The sequence below is a fragment of the Zonotrichia leucophrys genome, chromosome 20 (genome assembly GCF_028769735.1).
Source record: "Zonotrichia leucophrys gambelii isolate GWCS_2022_RI chromosome 20, RI_Zleu_2.0, whole genome shotgun sequence".
Classification (NCBI taxonomy): domain Eukaryota; kingdom Metazoa; phylum Chordata; class Aves; order Passeriformes; family Passerellidae; genus Zonotrichia; species Zonotrichia leucophrys.
The window spans coordinates 4,577,342-4,600,251 of record NC_088189.1 but is presented as its reverse complement, the minus strand read 5'-3'; the positions used below and the strand labels follow the sequence as shown (position 1 = coordinate 4,600,251).

Here is a 22,910-nt window from a genome sequence, read left to right as displayed (position 1 = left end):
GACAATTCTCAATTTTTTCTGGATAGCTCCTGCTAGCTTCTGCTCTTTGAGCAGAGAACCCACATGTGCCTGTAATGTTCAAGATCTTTTGATGTAACTGATGGGTGAAATCCACAGCATTCACTGTATATTGAGTTTGACTATTTCTACACCAGCACTAATAATTACCTGTACTCCATTCCTAGAATTCCTGTGCAAGTTTCTTTTTTTGTATCATTTAAAATGGAGTAGTACAGCAGAGAGGAGCTGGAATCCCTGGGCTGAAGAATTCAGTCTAGAAACTTACTTCCAACGTCAAACAAGAGACAGAGTGTATGAAAAGATAAATTATTCAGTAATGGGTCCTACACACTTATAATGCACAAGTTGTAATGAATCTCAGTTGCTCTTGTAATTTTGTAAAGTTGTTTACCTAATATGGTAGATGTGCCATATGGTACACTAAAGAGAGTGTTAGAATGAGGACGTGAAGATTTCGAGGTTTTTATTTCTAGTTTTGTAGGCATCTGTAAACTACATTCAAGCTGTCCTAGAATGAGAGCAGGGCAGGAATGCAGGCTGCTCTGCCCTCCATGCTCACTGCTGCTGCCACCTGATAACATCCTCCATCTCTTCCTCCCCTGTTCCTCGGGCACTGTGGCCCAGCATGGGGCTGTGCCCTGGCTGGATGCCATCAAAGAAAGTCTTTCAGCCACTCTCCACCTTTAGGCTGGCTTAGTTTAAGTCAAGCTTTTTCACCCTTAATAAATTATTTGAGCAGCTGATTAACTCTTCTGCTGGGTAGGGAATGTGCCCAGGCTTCTATTCCAGAGAGTTCTTTGGTATGTTGCTTATAGAATTTCACCACAGCTAAAACTAGCAACGTGCTTGACTGAGGCAGCAGCAAAGAGGTTGGGACTGCCCTGCTCAAAGCAGCATTTCTGTCTTGTAAGAAAAGGGTAACATGACCTGCAGTGGTGTCTGCAAAATCACATCTACTTTGCAGCACTGTAATTTGTCAAAAATTGATAAAATGGGAGTTAAAATTCATACAGATGAAAAGGGCAGTTTCTTGTTCACCCTTGAGTTTCAAGTGATGACTGAGAAAAGCATTTAAGTACAAGAATAAAATATTAATATAAAATTCAGAGGATGTAGGCAGTCTCTCGGGGTGATGCCACAGGGGTAAGTGAGCAGAGCTCTGGGAAAGGCTTAACATTGTAATTTTTAGTTATCAGCCAAAGCCTAGTGCAGGTGAGAAGAGAACATATAAACTAGAAGAGTAATATCCCTCACTATGAGCTGAACTTCTAGGATTTTTGATTTAAAGGTATTTGCTCTATTCTTTGGGGCCTGTATGTTAAGAGCAAATACACATCAGTTTCTATGGGAATTTTTGGCAAACAGCTTCTCCCTAGCAGGTATATTTGCATATTTGGGGACAGGGTGAGAACTGGACAGTACTTGAGCACTGTTCCCATTGCTCATGGGGTCGACTGTCAAGCAGATCAATTTAATTCATGTTAGAGTACTGCAAGTTTAGTGATCACCACAAATGTGTGATGGGGGAAGAGCTGACACTCACATCTGGGCAACCCTATGTAGAGAAAACTAGGACATATTTAAAGTGATCTCCTTTTCATAGATAAAAAATGGCACTTGTTCCTCCAGGCAGCAGCTTTCAGGCCAGTCAATTCCCCAGAATCATCAACCAGCAGGTGCTCAGCCCATCCCACTACAACAGAGCTCCAGGCTCTAATGCTGCCCATTCCCAAAACATAACAGCAAAGCTTATTTTAAAATCGTGATATAAGAGGTGCTATTTTAAGCTTGCTACCCCTTAAAACTTGAAAGTTAAGTTAAATCAGGCATTGGAATAAGTTGCCCAGAGAGGTGGTGGAATCACCGCCCCTGCAGGTGTTTAAGAGGCATCTGGAGCTGGTGCTGGGAGATGTGATTTAGTGGTTTAAGGGTTACAGTGGCAGTGCAGTTGGACTTGATCTTAAAGGTCTCTTCCAACCTTGATGACTCTATGATTCTGTTCTGTGAAAGATAAATTGTACCACCTGATAATATTGTTTCAATTGCATCTGGTAATACAGTTTTCTGTGGAAACAGCGCCTGGCAGAAGAGCGCATTTATTGAAAGGCGGGTTGTATTTTTACGTTATTTACTTCCTTTATGATGGTTGCACAACAAGGTCAAAGTGCAGGCGCCTCCTGTAAGCGATCATGTCCACCTGCAGCCGGCGCCGGCCGGGCCGGGCCGCGCTCCCCGCCGAGCGCCGCTGCGCAGCGCGGCTCTCCCCCAAGGGTTAAGCGGCGGCGGGGGTGTAACGCGGGCTGACACACGGGCGGGGATCGCCCCGCCGTGCCGGCTCGCAGCTGCGACTGGACCGTTCAAAATTGCCGTCTCCCTCTCTTTTCCCCCCCGCCTCCCCTCTCCCTCGTCTTCCTTTTCCCTTCCCGGCGCTGGGCTCTCAGCCGGGCGCGCTTTCCCGGAGCTGGCCCCGGCCGTGCTGAGTCAGACCGCGCCCCGCGCCCGCCCCCGCGGCCCGGCCGCACCGAGGGGCTGCAGCCCCCGGCTGGCCCCGCCGGCGGCGGCGGGAGGGAGGCAGGCGCGGGGGCTCCTCCTCGCCCGCTGCCCCCGCCCGGGGCTGGGCGTGTGCCCCGCCCGCCCCGCCGGTGGATCAGTTACACGCAGCTGGCACAGGTGCGGGGCGCCCTTCAGACTCGCGCCGGCGGGGGAGACCCGGACGCAGAGAGCAGCAGGGAAAACATGCAGCCATTTTGGGCCGAGGCAGACAAAGAGCCGCCGGCGGCCGCGGCCGCCCCCGCCGCCCCGCGCGGTTCCCGAACCCCCCGCAGCTGCGGCGCGGCCGCACCGAAGGGCCGCAGCCCCCGCCCGCCCGCGGCCGCCGGGGGGCCGCCGCCGCCGCCCGACTCCCAACTAAGCGTTCGCAGCCATTTGCACGGCCTTTTATAGCGCGGGCGCCGGCCAATCAGCGGCGGGCGGAATCCCTGCCCGGCCGGTGATGTGCGGGCCGGGCGCTCGCGCGTGCGCTGTTGGGCGGGGGGGCCGAGTGTGAGCGGGGCGGGGGGAGGAGGGAGCCGTGAGAGGGGAGGGGGGGGAGGAGGGAGCCGCTCACAGGAACCCTCCGAAAAAAAGATGGCGGCGGGCTCGGATCTGCTGGATGAGGTTTTCCTGAACACGGAGGTGGATGAGAAGGTGGTGAGCGACCTGGTGGGCTCCCTGGAGTCCCAGCTGGCGGCCTCCGGCCACCACCACCAGCACCACAAGGCGCAGGAGCCCCTAAGGGCCGCTGGGGGGCTGCTAGGGAACCATGTTGTGAGCAGCAGCAGTAGCAGCAGCAGCCCTAGCCCCAGCCCTGGAGGAGTAGTAGTAGGAGGCAATGCTAATGCCCAAACAGAGAGCAGCAGCGGCAGCAAGATGGGACTGAGTGCCCCAGAGATCACAAAAGCAGGTAACGTGGGCAGGGGTGGGGGGCTCTGAGGGAGAGGGGCCCTCCCCTCCCCCCACTCCCCAGCTCCCGCTGCCTCCTTCCCTCACTGCTTTCCCCCCTTTTCCCTCTCTCCTCCTTCTCGTTGTGGCAGGAGCGGGAGTGCAAAGGGTGGTATCGATCATACGGGGGAGAGCCTCCCCTCATCATGCCCCCTCGGTGTGTATCCGCGCCTCTGCTCCCTCCCCTTTATTTTCCCTCCTCGCCCGTGCTTACTCGAGGGTGTTGGATCATGTGTGGGGGCAGCCGCCCCGCAGAAGGAGCCGGCAGTGCCCGTCCGTGACTCTGCCGGTCCCCTCTGCTTTTCCTGCCCTTGTTGCCGGAGTGTAAAAGGGCTCTGTTAATCTCGGGGACTGAAGGAGGCAGAGCCCACCCCCTTGGTCATGGCTGTGCCTCCCATGCCGCCTGTGATTGCTCCCCTTCCCTTTCCAGGGGTGGAGGTTATGGGGGGGATTCCCTCTTGATAATGCCGCCTTAGCTGTCTGTGTAAATGCTCCTTCCCCTCCCCCTTCGCTGTTGCTGAAGTGGAAGGGGGTGTTATTAATCATGACACCTATTTCCTGTAGAGGAGGAAGCGAGGGGGGATTTCAAGGGGAGGAAGTCCCTCAAAATGCTTCCCCCCCATATCTGCCTGCCTTGATATTCCCTCCGCACCCCCTCCCTTGTTCCAGGGGCTTGGAGGGGGCACGGGGACCTCCCATTCCTCCTCTGCCCTCAAGGGGGGGCAGTCACAACGCCGGGTCCCGGCAAGGGGGGGAATTCAGGCCACAACACCCCACCTTGCACAGCGCCTTCTCCCACCCCCGGAGCTGCCTGGGAATATTCCCCCCTTCGTCTTGTGAGCCTTGGAGGGGGGCAGTGTGAAGGCTGGGACCGAGGGCTCGCTGCGTGGGAATGGAGGGAAGCTGTTTTTCAGGGGGATTGAAAGAAATGTCTCCCCAGAATCTCTCTGCAATTCCTCCCCTCCCCCCTTTTTTATTTTTGATTTTGTCTTGCTGAAGTGTAAGAAGATACTACAGACCGTCTGTTATGATTGATGAAGCTCTTCTAGGAGGATCTCCTTGACCCTTATAATGTGCATCTCAGTGTCTGCCTGTCACTATTCTTTTCCCATTTCTGTCTCCTTAGGGCCAGGACCTGGACTGTGTGTGATTGTACTTGTGCTAACACCAGGCCTTATCAAGGGGCATGAGGATTATTCAGGACAAGAAGCTACATCATCTTGTCCCTTCTGAAAACCAGCTTTGCTTTTTATTTATTTATTTATTTAAACTATCTGGGGCTGTGGGAACTTCAGATCCGTTGGAACAAATTCTGCAACGAGGAAGAGGGGTCTTCTAGAAACCTGCTCCAGGCCTTGCAGTACTTCTTATCTTGCCAGGCTGATGTTTTTCTTTCCTTTCACTTTTCCTATTTTGCTGTTGTTGAGCCTCCTGATCTGACTGACTTACTTTGTAGGAGATGACAGGATTAGAGAGTAATGTGTGCTGGGTATAGGGAATATGTCTTAATAATGTGTTTTCCGTGGCCATTTCCCCCCCTTGAAGTTGCAGTCCTGTTTCTAAATGGGATGTCAGGCTCCAGAATGGGGAGGAGGTCTTAGATATCTTCTTACTTCCCTTGGTTCATGTTAAATCTGTTTTCCCTGTTCTGTACTGTAGTGTCAAAAGCAGGGGTGTTACAGTTAATGCTGGGTCTGCCAGTCTTTGGTGGGATATTGGAGGCTTTAAGATAACGTATTCAAAGCCATGTTCAGTTTGTACTCTGTCCTGTTTTCCTGGCTCCAGGCAGGCAGCTTGGGAGATGGAGAAGACCTGGTGATAAGGGAGAACATTCTGTCTTTGCTGGACTTCTCTTCTTGCTCATTCGCTGTGTTTAACCTCGCTGTTGTTTTGCAGGGGCAGGAGGAGTGCAGGGGGGTGTTATTAATCATAACACCAGGTCCCAGACTTCAGCTCTGGATGGAGCCACCACAACGAGCACCAGCACCACCACTGCAGCAGCAGGAGGATCTGAAGTCACTGCTGCTCCAGGGACCCTCAGTCAGGGCAAATCGGTGGTTATCAGCACCATGGCAACTGCCTTGTCCACCAGGAATGGCAAGATCGGGACCACGACGGTGCAGACTTTGAATGGGAGTAACGTGGTGATGAACTCTCACCACACAGGAAGTGCTGCTTTCTCTGGGACTCCTGTGACCGCCAACCCCGCTCCTGCACCTGCTGTCGCCCCTCTCGTTAACAATGGACCCGGATCCGTGGGGAAAGGAAACGCTGTCAATGCTGTTTTACCCTCAGCTTCTAACACTGTCATCCAGACTTCTTTCCTTAACACTGCTGTGTCCTCTGCGTCCTCCTCCTCGCCCACAGTGATCTCCTCGCAGCCGCCCGCCAGCGTCGGCGCCGGGGCGCCCACGGTGACGCTGGTGAGGCCCCCCATCCACACTGCAGGACCCACGGTGGCTGCAGCTGCTGCAGCCACTCAGAACGGGAGCAATACTGTGATCAATTCAACCATCAGTGTGGGGAGTTTTCCTGCTGTTGCCACAGCCACTGTGGGATCTGGAGTTTCCCTCCAGACGTCGCTTGTGAACAGCCAGTCTGGTTCCAGTGTGCCAGCAGCTCCTGCCACGCAGGTCATCAAATCTGAGTCTCCTAAAACTATAGTGCAGGCAGTGTCCCAACAGCAGACGCTGGCTACTGCTGGCCAGCCCAGTACTACAGGGGGTAACATGATTATTGGGCAAACTATGCAAGCTGGGCTCTCCAATGTTGCTCCCAATCCTGGTGGGATACCTCCTGCAGCTCCTGGCACCCCCACAGGAATGGCTAAAGGCACTGCCAACACAGTGGCACAAAGTCTGCCAAGGACTCCAACACCAACTACGAGTGGAATCAGAGCAACTTTGACTCCTACAGTTTTAGCACCTCGTTTGCCTCAGCCACCTCAGAATCCGACTAACATTCAGAATTTTCAGTTACCACCAGGTAAGTCAGAGGATTGAGGAGTTTTATTTTGGAAGTGTGTATCTTGCAGGGAGGAAGGAATCCAAGTAAGATTCTGTGCCATTGAATTGTGAATTGTGGAAAAGGCATGACATGTAACAATGAGAATGGCCTGGTGTTGAGTAGTAGTAGCATAGTAGCATTCCACTACTTGGTGTTTGATTTTGGGTGACCAGAAAGTCTTTTCAGCAGTAATTGAAAATAATTCTGCCTGGTATCTTTGTTCCAATGGGAGTGTAGATGAAGCTGCAAACTGCCAAAGTGTGACAATGGAACATTATCTAATGAAATGTTGTTATTTCATTAGCACAAGAGACATTTTGAATTTTCAGGTGGTTTTGTCAGTTTGTAACCTTTATGTGCTGCTTGGCTCCCTCCTGTCCCTGCGTGCCCCCAGTACCACAGAGCTCTCATGAACAGAGAAGCAGCAGATACAACACATGAAAACTGCCTACTTTGGCTTTAAATACCTTCAAAGTCTGACTTAAAAACTCACAGATTTGAAGCTTATGATCATCTTTTTAGTCACTGGCATTCTGATACAAAGGCAGACTTCCTATGTCCTTACCTCACCCTGTTGTGTCTAGGGCTGCAGCTCTTGTAGTAGCCACTCTCATGCTTAGTGCTGAGCATCTCTGGACAAGGAATCCAGTCCTGAACTCAATGGATGTGTGAAAAGCAGGATGAGAAGCATTTATTTGCTCAGAATTGTTCTGTCCCTCCATAAATATCCCAGATTTGGAGATTTAATGTTATATATTTGCTGTTATTCTTGAATCAGGCTTGATGCTTGTATCCACTTTGATTTTTAACTGCAAATACTTGTGTGAACCTACACATTGCTTCATAACAATACATACAAGGGCTGTATTCTTAGTGCTCACTCTTTTCAGGGCAGTATGCAAAGAACAGCTCATTGAATTTTGCTGCTAACACTGAATGAAATTGGTGATGGTTTTAGTAAAATACAAGTGGTCTTAGTAAAATACATCTCTTGGAACTCCTGACCAACCTCAGAGCAATGCACCTGTCACATGAAGTAGATCAGGAATTATGTGCTGTGGTACAAAACTCTGTGTTTTTGTGTGATATGCTCTCTGTGCTGTGTGATGCCATGTAGTTTGATGAAGTCTGTCAAACATTCTGCATATCCAAGTACTAACTGGTATAAATATTCCTCTTTTTTTTTCCTGTAAAAGATTATTCCATATATGAGTAATTAGAATGACATGTTGCTAATTTAAAGAATAGCAGTAAAATTTAGGTCTTGAAATTGTGGTGCTTGATTTGAAGCCTGTAAATTGATAGGTTGGAAAAGCCTTATTTTGTTTATTGCCATATTGTATCAAAGGATTGATCCAGTTTAGTCTAGTGCCATTTATACCTACATTTTTTGTTAATACCACATTATAAACCTGATTATGAGGGAAAATACTAGAGTGGAATCCAGTGGGACCTTTTTTCAGGTAGCTGATGTTTTCACACTGCCACAGCATCCTGAAATGTGTTACTCCTGGAAGCAGCATTGCCAGTCCTTAAGCAAAATTGGACCATAAATTGTTCCTTTGGAGTTCTTGATAGATCAAAGTAAAACAATACAGGTTCTAAGAACTTGGATTTTTATAAAGCTTTTTTTTTTTTTCTGTCCTACACTTAAAGAAATATTTATGACTTCAAAAGAATAAGCATGACATAAAATAAGCAAGTATATATGACTGGATACATAGAGAGTGGAAGCTGAGTTCTTGCATGATAAGACAGGCTTAATATTAAAAATATTTTTTTAGTGGATCTGATTATTTTTCTTTTACATTGCTTTAGTTTGTTTTTTATACTTTGCAAAAGTAACCAGCATTGAAAATGCCTTGCAAAAACCATCTCTTTCAAAATCTTAAGAATTGGTGGGTGCTGGGCTCTTCCAAACATCTCTCAGAGCCCAGGTACACTCATAGTGAGAGGAGAATGGGTGGCTGTGCTTGTGAGGTTGTATTTTAAATACAGGTTTTTGGAGGCAGTTTGGTGCTGTGAAGCTGCAGCTGCAGTGCCTGTGGGCTCTGCACCTCCTGCATTCATTGATTGGCATTCACAAGTTTGTTTCTAAAAGTTAATAAGAGTTTCTGTGACAGTGCTTGAAGCAGTTTGAAATCATACACTGCACACACACAGCTTTTCACACCAAGAATTACAAACACTTAGAAAATTCTGATGGAGGGTTTGACCATGACAGCACAGGTTTTACTGTTATTTTCTTATCCAGAATTACTGTTTCTAGCTCTCCAAAATACAGTTACAGTGTCACATGTATGGAAAGCAGAATGTAAAATGTCAGCAGGAGTTAAAAGCTGGGACTCGAAAATTAGAAACCTTACAAGGTTTCAAATGTTGTTTTTTTGAAAGACCCTGTGGAAAATAAACTCCATCAATGGTGTTTAAAATATATTACTATTAGAATAATGCTTTGTATTGCATCAAGGCAGTTATGCAGCAAATCTTGACTGACCAAATTGGAGATGTTTGAAGAGCCAGTGGGCCATAATTGTTGTTACCTTACTGGATTTTGGTGTATTTCTTCTCCAAGGAGCTGAGCTATTGTATCTGTGTATTAATGATGGATTTGTGTATTAATGATGGACTTTGGCATCTTTGAGGAAGAGGATTGTTGTCCTTAGTCTTTGCTTCAGGAGCCTGTGTTTGGGACTTTGTGCTCCAGTTGGACAGATTTGGGTAATGATGCTCCCACAATAACCTTATTCACACCCTCTTAGAAAAGAGATGGAAATACTGTGAAATAATTTTGTAAGGGGGTAGGAACAAAAGTTTACACAATATTGCCTTAAGGATGCAGCACTGCTGAAACTGGCTGGAAATGAATTGAATGAAGCTTGTTGTTTCTGAGTACTTCAGTAATGAGAGATGTGTTATGAACAATCATATGGTAAGAGGTAGAAAATCAGTGAGTTTGTTAAAGTGGTAAGTCAATGTTCCATGGTTAGAGGTGCTCAGAAAAGTATAACTGGGATTATGCACTAAAATTTATCTTTTGCATTGTAAGAATGTGTAAAGTGTTTAGAGGTCATTGCTGACACAGGGTAGGATCACCTTGTAAACTGACAAAACTTGGGTACTTGAAAATAATTTTTAAAAACCCCACCTTGTCCAGCAGTGCTGTAGTACAGGCCCAGCATGTGTGAGTTTGTGCTTACCTAGCACTGCTGTCAGCTTGGGGTTCAAAGATTTGATTTCTCTTCTTGCAAATTTGTGTTGCTACTGTCTTCTCCTTTATCTTTATGTACAAACACCTCATAATAAATTTTTAAGGTGTCTGCTTAGAGAAAGGAGCAGATTGGTGAGTGCTGAATGTATGCAGTGAGAATAGCATAGAGCAGGTAGGTCTGAACAGTTTTCTCCACTAGCTTAGGTGAAATTGAAATCTAGAAACTTTCACTTCCCTCTGTCCCTCTCTTTTCTTTTACCTTCTGAATGACTGTTAGTAGTTATGAAAATTTGGTGGCTAGATCATAAAGACTGGTATTTTCCTGATTAAATATGGTTTGGTGACATGTGCTCCTGTTTGAAGATAGCAAATAGGATGGCATGTCATCATGGGTTTGTTTTTACTTCTACAGTCATCACCAGGCTTCCCACTAGCAGTGGTGCAGTTCTGCAGCTGTTGTAGAAGAGAATTGTTTTGCCTTGTATCTAAAAATAAAACTTCTTTATTACTTTCCTAAAACTCACTTGGATCTGCCAGTAGCTGATGGTAGGGGATGAGACTACAGATTTCTTTGTTGCTTTCTTTCTGAAGGGCATCTTGTGTGCCTTTTTTGTGGTGAGGGCAGGATGGGCCTTTTATAGATGAGAAAGTGCTGTTAAAGAGGCCCCTGAACAGAGGGATGTTCCAGAGTTCTGAGCTCCAGCACTGGTTAAAACTTAGCATTGATGCTTCCCAGGAGCAAAGGATTCCTGAAGGAGCATCAGGGCTCTGCATCTGCACATCCTGGGAGATGGACAAACATGAATGTGCACACCCAAGGGTTTCCTCATGGCCTTAGAGGCTCAAAAAATTTGGTATTAAATTTGTCCTTTTTTTGTAGAAATATATTGGTTTTTAGCTTGTGAATCCTATCCAAGAAGGATTCTTACTCAGGCCATGGTTATGGTGGCTTTTGGATGGGAAAACTGCCTGAATAATTTAAAGCATGGCTTTGGGTCCTTCTGACTTTCAGGACTGGAGTAACTGAAAAAATAACTTCTGCAGGAGTAATTCCATTTCCTTCAGTTGGGAGTTGGGGTAGTAGGTGGTTGGGCAAAGGAGAGTGGATAAAAATGTAGAAGGGTGGAAACTGAGAAGAATCAAAGCGAGCAATTTCTGTAACTTTTTCATACTGAGTGCCTCATTCTTTGGGTTGCTTTGTACTTGAAACCTGTACCTGAGCAGTCCCTGAAGGAATTAGGATGTGGATAGATGAGGAAATCATCAGAACCCCATAAAATAAGGAACACAGAAAGGAACAGGGGAAATACTATGAAGTAGTGGAATGTGGTTGTTTCTATTTCTCACTGACTATAAGCGAGTTCAAACATATCCTCATTACAGTTCCCTGTATGTTGCATGTGCTGCCAATATTATGCCTGTTAAGTGTGTTGGCATGGCTCGATTTTGTTAAAAATAATGTCTGCACTGCACCATGACAATGGGGGTTTCTTAGAGAACTTCCAGTATGTTTTACTTGCAAAGCATTTTACAAAATGTTTTAATCCTTGCAACCTGCCTGTGTGGCTGCTAAATGAAGTAGTATAAACTCTGCTTTAGAGCTGGGGGAAAGAGCAAGTTAGAGAAGTTCTGACTTGCCCAAGGCCATGCAGGAATCAATATTTTGCCAGGATTAGAGCTTGGGAGTCCTGTACTTGGCTTGTAAAGCAGTATCTGTCTTTCTGGAAGATGACCATGGATCTCTTCTGGGTGCAGGGTGGAAGGAACATTCTGCTTTATTTGGGATCTGCTCCATCAGATGTGCCATATGTCACCAGCCTGAGAGCTGTGTTTGTTCCCATTGCACCTTCCATAACTGAGGACTCCTGAGTGCTTGGCTTTGCACCCCAAGGAGCCTGAGAGGGCTGTGCAGTTGGGGTTTCTGGTTCTGTTACAGTCTCTTGATGTTGTGCACATCTGATAAGGCTGTGTCGTTAAGTGATGGGATCTAATGGGGCTGTAATTGTGATTCTGTTAAGCTGTGAAAGCTGTTAACTCTGATTATATATTGTTCACTTCTGTTATGGAAAATACTGTTCCCAACAGCCTTTGGAAGTGTGTGTATGGATATGTCTGTATGATCTTCAAATTGTGATCTTCTGGGGATTTGGTATCACTAAGCTTGTGGGAAAGGTTATTGGTCAATAACCAGAAGTGATTTATTTCTTTTGAAGTGTTTTGCACTCTGCAAGAAGTTACATGTTTTCCATCTCTGGAAATTTAAGCAGGTTGCTTGTGAAACCTTCTTGGTTTGAGGACCCCAAATTTGAATGTTGCCCAGGACTTGAATCCCTTACTAACAGAGAATGCTGCAGCCCTGTTAGCAAAGTGAGGTGAAAATGCATGAGTTTGGGCCACTGATAGGAGACAAATTATATCACAAACTCTTCAAATGAAGTATTGTGGTGTATGAGAACTCTTACTCTGTCTTCCCTGTTTTGAGAAATGATATGTAAATATAATTCTAAAAAATTTTATGAAGTAGTTCTAGAACACAGTTGAAAATACTGATATTTAAACTATCTGGGTTCAAGGAAAGAGAAAGTGCTGGTGTGTGGAAAGGTTGCTTTGTGTAAAAACTCTGTGATCAATACTGACTCTGCTCAGAAGGAACTGGACACAGAAGTCACTTAACACATTAAACATTTTTTGTTACTGTGTTCATTTTTTTGGTCAGAAATCTTCAAAATCATAATTTTTACCTTAAAATTTCTACTCCTGTCAAGATTATTTTTTGTTTTGAAACTTTATGCATGTTTGTAACTCAATCTGTCTGAAATTTCTCTTTGAATCTGTTACCATTGCTTTATGTAAGGAAAAAAGGAAAAAAAAAATTTGCTAATTGGAAGACTGTTAGGAAGTTTAGCTTTATTAGGCACATTATCTCTTGTGAAAGGAGGTTTGGAGAGGTAGAATTTTGAAAATAGAGTTTTTCATAACTGAGGAGAAATACTGTATATTTCTGTATCTGTCACAATGGTAGAGAGGAGGTTTTTCAGTTATTTCATGTTATGAACCCCAGAGCTGTGGGTGAAGGAAGGCCAGACTAGGCAGAGTGGTGCTCCCAGGTGACAAAGGGCTTTTTCTTTGCACAGCCACGGGTCTGTTCCTGTGTGCAAATAATTGTATCAGCTCTCTTGGATCTGCTTCCTTGTAAGAGAAGCAAAATTGCTGATACAGCCTGCTCTGTGTACAGGTTGTAATTAAACAGGTGTAAAGATTAAGTGATCGTCCATATTTCAGATTAAATGAGGTGGTTTGTTTTATTTTTTTTTTTTTTTTGCCATAGACACATGAATAGAGCTTTTTGTTTGTTTAAAACCTTCTAGGACAATTTTACCTGAGCTTACTCTGGAAATTTTTACACCAGTTCTATTCTGTGGGAATTTCTTCCTGGAAATTCTGGTTGTCTTCTGGTATCTCAACTGAGAGCCAGTTTTTTACCACAAACCCTCCTCTCTTGGAGTAATTCTCTTCAGGTGTCTTTAGCATAAAATTTAATGCAAAAGATAATAATTGTCCTTGAGGTCTTATGTATGCCTTTAAGGGTTTTTTAAAATACAGAGTATTTTTTGTGAGAACAAAATGTTGATTGTTGTCACTGGATAATGGTATAGATCTATCAGTAATCAAGAAAGAGGTGATAATTATAAGGAATTGATACACCTGCAGTGAGATCTGTTCAGCACCTCAGTAGAGCTGTCTTAAGGTGTTGTATAAATAGATCTGATCTTTGGGTCTGTAACTGTTGTCAGACTCAAAATAACATTTAAAACTATGGGTTTCTGTACTTAGATTACCAGTAATCAGAAAGTTGCACTTTCAACATCAAAGGTTGATGCTCAGCAAAATGTGTTATAAAATAGGTTAAATAGGGATGGTGCTTTTACTTGTATTTGTAGAGAATTTAGTGCAAGATCCAGTTTGATACCAAGCCCTTTTTGTGGGATTTGGAAAAGAATGTTGATGAAAATTAAGTAACTTTTTGCCATGCTAGATCTCTGTTGATAAATTTGACTTGTAACTTATGAATGCTATGTATATTAATTTTGATACTTTTTCCCTTAAAATGCCTTACTAAAATGTATTTTTCACTTAAACATACCCAGCACCTAGACAAGGAATAACATAAAACTCACAGCAGTGTGTAATATTATTTTATATTTTATATTTATATGACTGACATGACTGTCCTAAGATTTGTATTGAATTGAGTAAGCCTCTCTTGTAAAAATGGCCTAACTTATGATTATAACCTGATTAATAGATGCTTCTGAGAGTAGTTGAACTGTTAAAAGCTATCACAGTGCTTTTGTGCAGAATAAAGCACCTGCTGGATAGACTGTGCTGACAACCAGTGCAGGTGAAAAATGTGTGCTCCAGATATCAGAGTATAAACAAAAGGCAAGCAACGAGGTGTGGTGCTGTGCTGGAGTCTTTGTGAGAAGGTTTGGGGGCAGCAGGGCTGTGCTCAGTGTCTGCACACCCTCCTGCAGTTTATTCATCAGACATTGCTCTAAGGGAGGGCTCCATTCACAGCCTCTCTCCCAGTGCAGGAACATCAGGTGCTTTTTGAGTCGTGGTGTGGCCAGTGGGACCAGTTGTGCCCTCATGAGTCACAGGTGGCAGCCACAAGGAGCAGCACTGGGCAATTGCAGCACCTGTGGCCACAGAGTCCATGGAGGGAGCAGAAGGGTTTGTGCAGGGATCCGTGGGGAGAAGAGCTCTGGAGGGAGCTGACAGTGACTGAGCTGGGTGGAAGTTAAAAGACAAGCATGAGGAGTTATTAGTTTTTAACAGACATACATGCAGTGGTGTTTGCAGTGGTATTAAGGGTGGATTGGAAGAATATACAAGTGTTCTTGTATATTCTTGTATATTGGCTTCACTGCCTACAAATCCTCCCTGGATGGAGGCAGGAGATGCCCCTTCCCACAGGGATTTGCATCCCCATGGGGATGAGGCCACACTGCCGGGAGAGGGAGGAAGAGGGAGCTGCACATCACTCCCTAAATCTGATTTTTGGAGCAGTATTCCCTCTGGAATGATTTCACGAGGCAATCGTGAAAATTTTCACGATCTCAATCTCATGCATTGAGATCAACCTCTTAGTTCCTTTCCTCCTTCCTTTTTTACCAGGGTATCATTTGATTTTCTTTCCTTCCCTGTCCTCCATGGGGGAGGGGGAGAAAGGCACTAATTATTTATAAGTGTTAGTCATACCCAGTCATTAAGCTTAGTCATTACTCAGGACTGTGCATTTGATGGTTGGTAAAAATCAAAACGAAACCTGATTTTGTTGAAAAGCATTCTGAATTCAAGCTTACAGGTGTGAAAATAATTCTCCTCCTGTGTTCAGACTAACTGCAAAAGCAGAGCTACTTAATAAATGTTGCTATCAGCCAAATGGCATGTAATATCATGTCCCAGTTGATGGTTTGTATTGAACTTGCAGGCGTAGTGTTTGGCATATTCTCAAAGCAGGAGAATTCTGTCTGGGCAGTGAGAGAGGCGTGAATTCCCAGAGGAGGATGTGGAGGGAACGTTTGTGCTGAGGCTGCCCTGGGGAGCTGGCAGTCAGTGGAATTGTCCAGCTCTGGGTCTCCACAGCTTCAGCTGGAAAGGTGGCAGCAGCTAAAATTACAGAGAGTCTATACCTTGAGTAGGCCATTCACAGTGGGGACAAATTAAAAGAAATTTGTTCTTGGTGGCTTCTCATGGACTTAGTTGTTTTAGGCTGTTGCATTCAAAGCAGTGATTTAAAGCATTACTCCTCATTCAGTATTTCTGTGCAGACTCTGGTAATAAATGCAAAGTAACTCAGCCTTCCCATTTCTTCAGGTGCTTGAACAGCACTAATGTTGACACACCTTGGTACAAACAAACTGTCACAAATAAAGACAGGTTGAGTTTTAAAACCTCCTATTTAAAATAACAGACGTAAAGAATTAGTGACACTTTATTTTGTGTCTTCCTTTCTCAAACCCAAATCTGATTTTGGTATAATTGCTTTGTTGTTTGATCTAAGTATATTGAAATTAATGGCAGAGCTGCATCTGAATTGCTTGGAGATCAATAATTAAAGCAATTGGTTTAGCTCTTGATAGTGTTTTTCTTAGAGCTGTTTCGACATCAGACAGATTTGTGTGATGATTGGGCTGCAATTTGACAGAGCACTCTGGTGTTCCAGCTTTGTATCCTTGACTAGAAAGGAATGTTAACTCACTTTCAAGGAATTTAGCTTTCCAGAGAAGTCAAAATAGTTGCAAATCACATTGTTGTTGAAGCATTTGTCAATTGTTGCTGTATAAAATGATGCAGTTTCCAGAACAATTCTTACACACCTCTTCAAATGAGCAGGTGAGATTTTTTACATATGGGATCACTCTTAAATGCAGTGTCTTTTTGGCATTCCAACATGACATTATCCCTTTAACTATATTCTTAAAAGGTTTGTGAATCAATACTTTACAAATGATTCACTTCTTTACCTTTTAGACAGTTCAGTTGTGTTGTTTGAAACAGAACTCTTGCATGGACGAGTAAGCAAAAGCTTTTAAAATTAAATCGAATTTTTTGTCTATTGACTCTTCTGTAAGAAAAAACAAGCAGTTTTTCATAATGTGAACTTTTGTACTTGGTCTGTACAAAATGCAGGATTCTTGAGGATATTTGCAAACGTATCTTTTACCTGTGTTGACAACAATCATAAATCAGCTGTTGAAGAATTGATGTTTCTGAGACCATAATGGCTGGTTGGAACCTGTGTGTGCAGGCTGGATAGAGCAGTGGTAGCCAACAGTGCAGTGCTGCTGTTGTAGGTTGTATCTTTTAGGTGCTGTGTCTGGGTAGAATTCTCCTTTACTCCAGAGTGACATGAGTTGAAAAGGAAATGGAATTTGCTTTTGTAGTTCTTGTCTAAAACTCTATGCCATGCCAGTCTTCAGTGCCTGTTGGGAAAAACTCCAAGTATTTTATATTAGAGGTGCTCTGAGGCATCACCTGACAATCATGCCATGTTTTTTTCATGGTGAGTTGTAGCACACCTTCAGTGCAGCAGGTGCTGACCATTGAACAGGTCCCTTTCCTTGGGCACAGGGTGTGCTGTGTGCTCAGCACAGCTGCGTGCAGAACCTCAGCCTTGTGGCTTTGGGGTGCCCATTGCCCTGGAGCAAGGCTTGAGGGCATTGGCACAGGTTTGTGCTGTGTGCTGGACAGCTCTGTCACTGCCTGGCAGTTTTGTGGAGCAGCTGCAGTCTCACATGGGCATGGGGTCATTTCTGATACCTCCTGATCCCTGCACTGGGGAGACTTCTCCTTAGGCACTGTGCTCATCCTTGTGGAGCTAAGGTGCCTTTATAGAAATCACAAAACAACCACGTTTGTTGATGAAACTTGAAAGCTCAGATTGCTGATGAGGCCAAAGGCTTTGGCAAGAAAGTTCAAGTAGGATTTTTTCTGGATTTGTGCAGCACAGGTCTCCTGAGGTTCCAGGTACCTAAACTGAAGTGTATCTAATTTATACTGAACAGTGGTGCACATTTCTCCTCAAGTACAAAGTAGTGTGTCTAAAATAACATCTAATCTGCACTTCTGTTACCATTGACAGTTCTGTTCTACCTGTCTTGATTTGTAATCCCTGTTTCTCATGAGTTGGTCTGTAGATGGTCCTTAGTGAGCTGCTACTCATCTGGTTTGTTACAGAGGCTGCTCTTTAATGTGTGTAAATAATTCTAAGTCTGCTACAAACTGTCTATTGTTAGGGAAGATTTCCTTAATGACCCAGATTTTCACAGAGCTGCAGTGGACTTGTAGACTTCAGTAGGTTCTTGCTGCTTTCCTTGGGCTTTCATTCCTGTAGAGTGGGAGTTTTCCAGGTGGATCAGTTACTGGTGGATTGTTGGACAGCACTGATGTCAGTACCAGGTTATCTTTCCCTTTTCTGCAGTAAGGACCCTGTCACAGGTACCACTTATTCTGGAAGCTCTTCCTGCAGCTTCTATTGGCAGCTGTTTTCTCCAGCTCTCACTCTGGTATTCCAGCATTCTTGTATTGGAAAAATCTTAAAAACTTTGTCCTTTTATAAAAGTTTTGTCATTGTGGGTTTCTGAGTAACCTGATCCAATCAGTTACAGAGCAGGGACTCAGCCCCTTGGCTTTAGATGGTTTTTGTGGTATGTGTGATAACTTGCATAACCTTGCACACACATTCACTTTCTCTTTTCTGCAACAGAATCTCTTCTGACAATACCAAAAGGATTCTCTCCTAAAGCTTTCTCCTGCTAATATGGCACAGCCCACTCAGGATTACTGTCAGATTTTTCTGCCATGTCAAATGTTTGCAGCATCTTGCCACAAATGAGTGTGTGCTCAAGAGCTTAAGGCCCAAAGGGCTTTGACGTGAAGATAACCTCTTAGTGAACTTCCCTGGCAGATCTAGCTGGGATTTGAAGGTTTGTCAGGTGTCAGTGCATTGTATGATCAACAATCTCCTTTTCTAGAGATGTTTGTAGGGATTTTTGGTTTTCTACACCAGAAGTATCAGTCCTGTAGTTATTCTTTCAGGCTTGGGCATTCTTTCTGAACACCAGCATGTGTGCCTATTAATTCTTTGCTCCCTGACCCCAATTGTTTTTTCTTGGAAAGTTTATAGTTATCTTTTTACTTTAAGAAGAGAATATCCTCAGGAGACTAGGAAAGGATATTCTCCATGCACTTTCAAGATCACACATCCATTAATTCTTCTGTTATGTCTCAGAAAAAAACAACTTATTAAAAGTCTAGATTAGTAGTGGTTCTGACTTGATGTGGATTAACCATGGACTACATTGTGGATAACAAGCAGTATCTGTAAGCTTGAACCTTCTGTTTTGAGTGTGTGCATCAGAAAGAGAGATAATGTCACTTGGGATCAGATGGTGACAGATGATGTCACTGGGAATCAGGGTCCTGTTGGGGTTTGTATTTCACAGGTGGGAGTTTGGTCCTTGTACACTGTCAAGCCCTGTGAGAAGCACAAGCACACCTTGCTGTGCCTCTGCTGAGGTGCCTGCCAGCTGGAGAGGGAGTCCCTCAGTGTGTCCCCATGGTAGGGCTGGAGTCCCTGAGGCATGGAGGGGTGACACTGGGACATGGAGCTATCCTGAGGGGTGACACTGGGATTTGGAGCTATCCTGAGGGGTGACACTGGGATATGGAGTGTTACCCTGGAGGTGACACTGGGATATGGAGCTATCCTGAGGGGTGACACTGGGATATGGAGCTATCCTGAGGGGTGACACTGGGATTTGGAGCTATCCTGAGGGGTGACACTGGGATATGGAGTGTTATCCTGGAGGTGACACTGGGATATGGAGCAGTTCTGAGGGGTGACACTGGGACATGGAGTGTTATCCTGAGGGGTGACACTGGGATATGGAGAGTTATCCTGGAGGTGACACTGGGATATGGAGCATTACCCTGGAGGTGACACTGGGACATGGAGCTATCCTGAGGGGTGACACTGGGATTTGGAGCTATCCTGAGGGGTGACACTGGGACATGGAGCTATCCTGAGGGGTGACACTGGGACATGGAGCATTACCCTGGAGGTGACACTGGGCTATGGAGCATTATCCTGAGGGGTGACACTGGGATATGGAGTGTTATCCTGAGGGGTGACACTGGGATATGGAACATTACCCTGGAGGTGACACTGGGACATGGAGTGTTATCCTGGAGGTGACACTGGGCTATGAGAGCATCCTGAGGGGTGACACTGGGACATGGAGCTGTCCTGAGGGGTGACACTGGGACATGGAGCTATCCTGAGGGGTGACACTGGGACATGGAGCTATCCTGAGGGGTGACACTGGGATATGGAGTGTTATCCTGAGGGGTGACACTGGGACATGGAGAGTTACCCTGGAGGTGACACTGGGATATGGAGCGTTACCCTGGAGGTGACACTGGGACATGGAGTGTTATCCTGAGGGGTGACACTGGGACATGGAGCATTACCCTGGAGGTGACACTGGGACATGGAGCTATCCTGAGGGGTGACACTGGGACATGGAGTGTTACCCTGGAGGTGACACTGGGATTTTGAGCATTACCCTGGAGGTGACACTGGGACATGCTGCTGCTGGAGTGGTTCCTGCAGGGTGTGGCTGTCAGAGGTGACCCTGCTGCACTGCCTCACAACACTGATCTGAGGGTGCTGCTGTGTCTGCAGGTGGTTTTATCTCCCTCACTGGAAAGTCCAGCTCCTATAAATATTACTAATCAAGATCTACCAGTAAAAACTGGTAACAAATCAGGAAACTGTTTTAGTTTGGTTTGTTTTCTGCATGTAGGGGTTCTCTAGTAAGCAAGTAGTATATGTGTGAAATTACACAGATACTCAGAATGGTGTGCAAAGGCTACAAAATATTTTATTAGTCTTCCTTATCATTCTGTTAATTTTTTTCTTTAGTCTTTGTTAAGCCAAACCATGTTTCAAAGAAAGAAGGAAGAGGGAAGTATTAGAAAAAAAAAATCTGATTTGTGTTTTTCTGATGTGTCCAATGGCCAGAACTCTTCACTTTTTATTCCAGAGCATGATTTTACACATTTTATTAATTGAAAAAACACTAACAAAGAAAAAGCCCCAAAGCACAACACTTTATAAATGGAAATGTCATTAACAAATGGAATTACAAATAAGCAAGAGGCAAAGATGACCCTGCAGAATCATGCAGCTACATCACATAATGATGGCATTTTCCATCCTGAGCATTGTTGTAAACAGGATTGATCTTCACTGCAAGAACATGTGGGATGACCATTGTATTGGTCAGGAGCACAACTCTGGCACCAGAAACAGCCAACTGAGTTTGTTAATCCTTCATTTGGAGCCATGATGAATTGTTTAATTCAAACTCAAATATGAGCCTCTTTCAGGATTCTCTTAAGCATCTAAGTTCTAACAAAAATGGTAATTAATTTTAATTTTAATTAGTTTTTTAATGAGAGACTTGGAAAGAATTCTTGAATGTTTGCATTTTTAATAGTGAATATGATTTTAGAATACACATGATCAGACTTTCTAGGAAAAAGAAGGCAGAAAGATATTTAAAATGGCCAGGTTTCATTGTCACCTTTTTCTAATTGAATGTTTCCAGTGATGTTGATTAGCTGTTTGATCTCAAGCAGTAATTAATCCATTAATCCAGGAACAAAAACCTGGTTGATAAAACACAAAGATGTTTTCCATCTTTAAATATGTTGCTGAATTTAATTGAAACAGTGAGATAAGTTACACAATTCTAGCTGAATTCTGGTACCTGGTACTCAGTTCTGACCTGCTTCATTCAGCATTTGCAGCCTTATGCATTGGAGCTTGAGGTTATGATACTTAGCTGTGTTTAAATATTTCAAATGTCAGTTTTGGAAAGAAATTTCTTTTTGTACACATGTGGCTGTCAGCCCTTCCTCTTCTTCATTGTCATGAATTGTTAACTGAGATTTGTGTATGGATGGGGAGAGGAGGTGTTACAGTCCCACAGTGATTTTGTTTAGAAGTAGGAGGTAAATGGGACTTATCTCCAATGACCCCTCTGAACTTCACTGAAAATCCCCTTAAAGCCAGCTTGGGTATAGTTTTGGGTTAGTGAGTTCCTTTTTTAGCTAACTGGGTTGGAAAAGTTTGTAGTTGGAGTGTAGGGACAGAAGCTCAGAGAGCAGCTCCATCTCCCTTTTTAAAGAATCCCCATCAAGCTGGAGGGGTGTTTTGTGTTCCTTGCCTGCACACTGTAATATTGGAGAATTTCTGCACACAAATTTCAAGTTCATCACATTCTGAATTTTTGCACCTTTTCCAAAGTCACCCAGCCACCACTAACATTCCAAGCAGTAAAATGTCTCATATCATCATACTGTGATTAAAGTTTGTGCAGATGGTAGTAACTGTCTTTATGTTTGTATGTAGCCTTGTGTGTACAGGCATTTATCAGTGGTAGAAGCTGACTTAATGACATGTTAGAAACTATATAAATTAAAAATAACTGTGTATCAAATTTGAGTGGGAATGAAAGAACTATTTAAATAACGACAGATATAAATGTGGCTTTGTATGAGTTACTTTTTTATTATGACTTCAATACTTGAAAGAAGTACTTCAGACTTCCTGGAGTTAGAAATCTAACAGGGTAGTGCTTAGAGTCAGGGTTTGAATTACAAATGATTGTTTTGTCTGTCTGCTGCCAAAAATTGCACTTTCTTGATATGTTTTCTAAAGCTCACATTAATATGCTTTTCAACTGTCTGTTTGAGCAGTTGTGCTATGTTAATGTGTAGGCATGTTCTAATTTTGCATGTAGCTCAGGGAGAATGTTTCATTGTTCAGATGTTGTGCTTGCACTTCAGGGGTTTTGAACCTTCACTTTGTGGTTATTTCCCATCTTTTCTCTGTCCTCATTCATATTTTGGGGTGCAAAGCAGTAAGCTGACCATACTGGTGTGTTGGTGTGTGGTGCAGACACATTGCTGAGCTGGAGACAGGAACAGGTATCAGAGCTCTGGGCCATGTGGAGATCTCATCTGCAGGGGAGCTGCTTTGCCTTGCTGCTTTCCAATGACTTCAGTCACTTTTACACTGAGAAAGAAGTTTAAACACATCCCCTCATCCAAAACTAGGTTTAGTATTTCTCATGTTGCTTCTGTAAGGAGAAAAACACATAACTCTTTGAAGAATTTGGATGGCACTTTTACTTTAGGATACCTTAGGGAGTTCCCAAACTGGTGAATTTTAGGCAAAAGGGTTTGTTGTGGGGTGTCAGTGTAGTTCTGTGGCGTTGGAGGACTTTTGAAAGCTTGGCCATAGGGAGTTCCATGGGGCCTTTTCAGCTGCTAGAAATGAAATAAGTACTCAAAACCCCTTAATATTTGATGTTGACTTGAAAATAGCTCCTCTAATCAGATTTCCACAGTACTGATGATTTAGTTTATAATAATATTGAAGATTTCAACTGATTCAGCATTTAGCTGCTTCAGCTGATCATTATGAGAGATGACAAAAATGGGCAATGTGAGTTCATTTCCTAAGATTTTATGTTTGCACATTGAAGAGGATGCCAGGTTCTTTTGGTGCAGGAGTGAGGTTGATGTAGTAACAGGTCATTCTGTAGTCTGTAAA

At 44.1% G+C, this 22,910-nt stretch overlaps 1 protein-coding gene across 1 annotated transcript in view; it reads left to right on the top strand.

Annotated features, from left to right (window-relative positions):
- Positions 1–3,115: 3,115 nt before the first annotated feature.
- TAF4 (TATA-box binding protein associated factor 4) overlaps positions 3,116–22,910 on the top strand; it is a 36,850-nt gene continuing 17,055 nt past the window's right edge. Inside the window, exons 1-2 of the mRNA XM_064730138.1 lie at positions 3,116–3,463; positions 5,398–6,486. Of these exons, the coding sequence (XP_064586208.1) occupies positions 3,148–3,463; positions 5,398–6,486 (1,405 nt within the window). The 5' untranslated portion in view covers positions 3,116–3,147. The remainder of the gene's footprint in view (positions 3,464–5,397; positions 6,487–22,910) is intronic.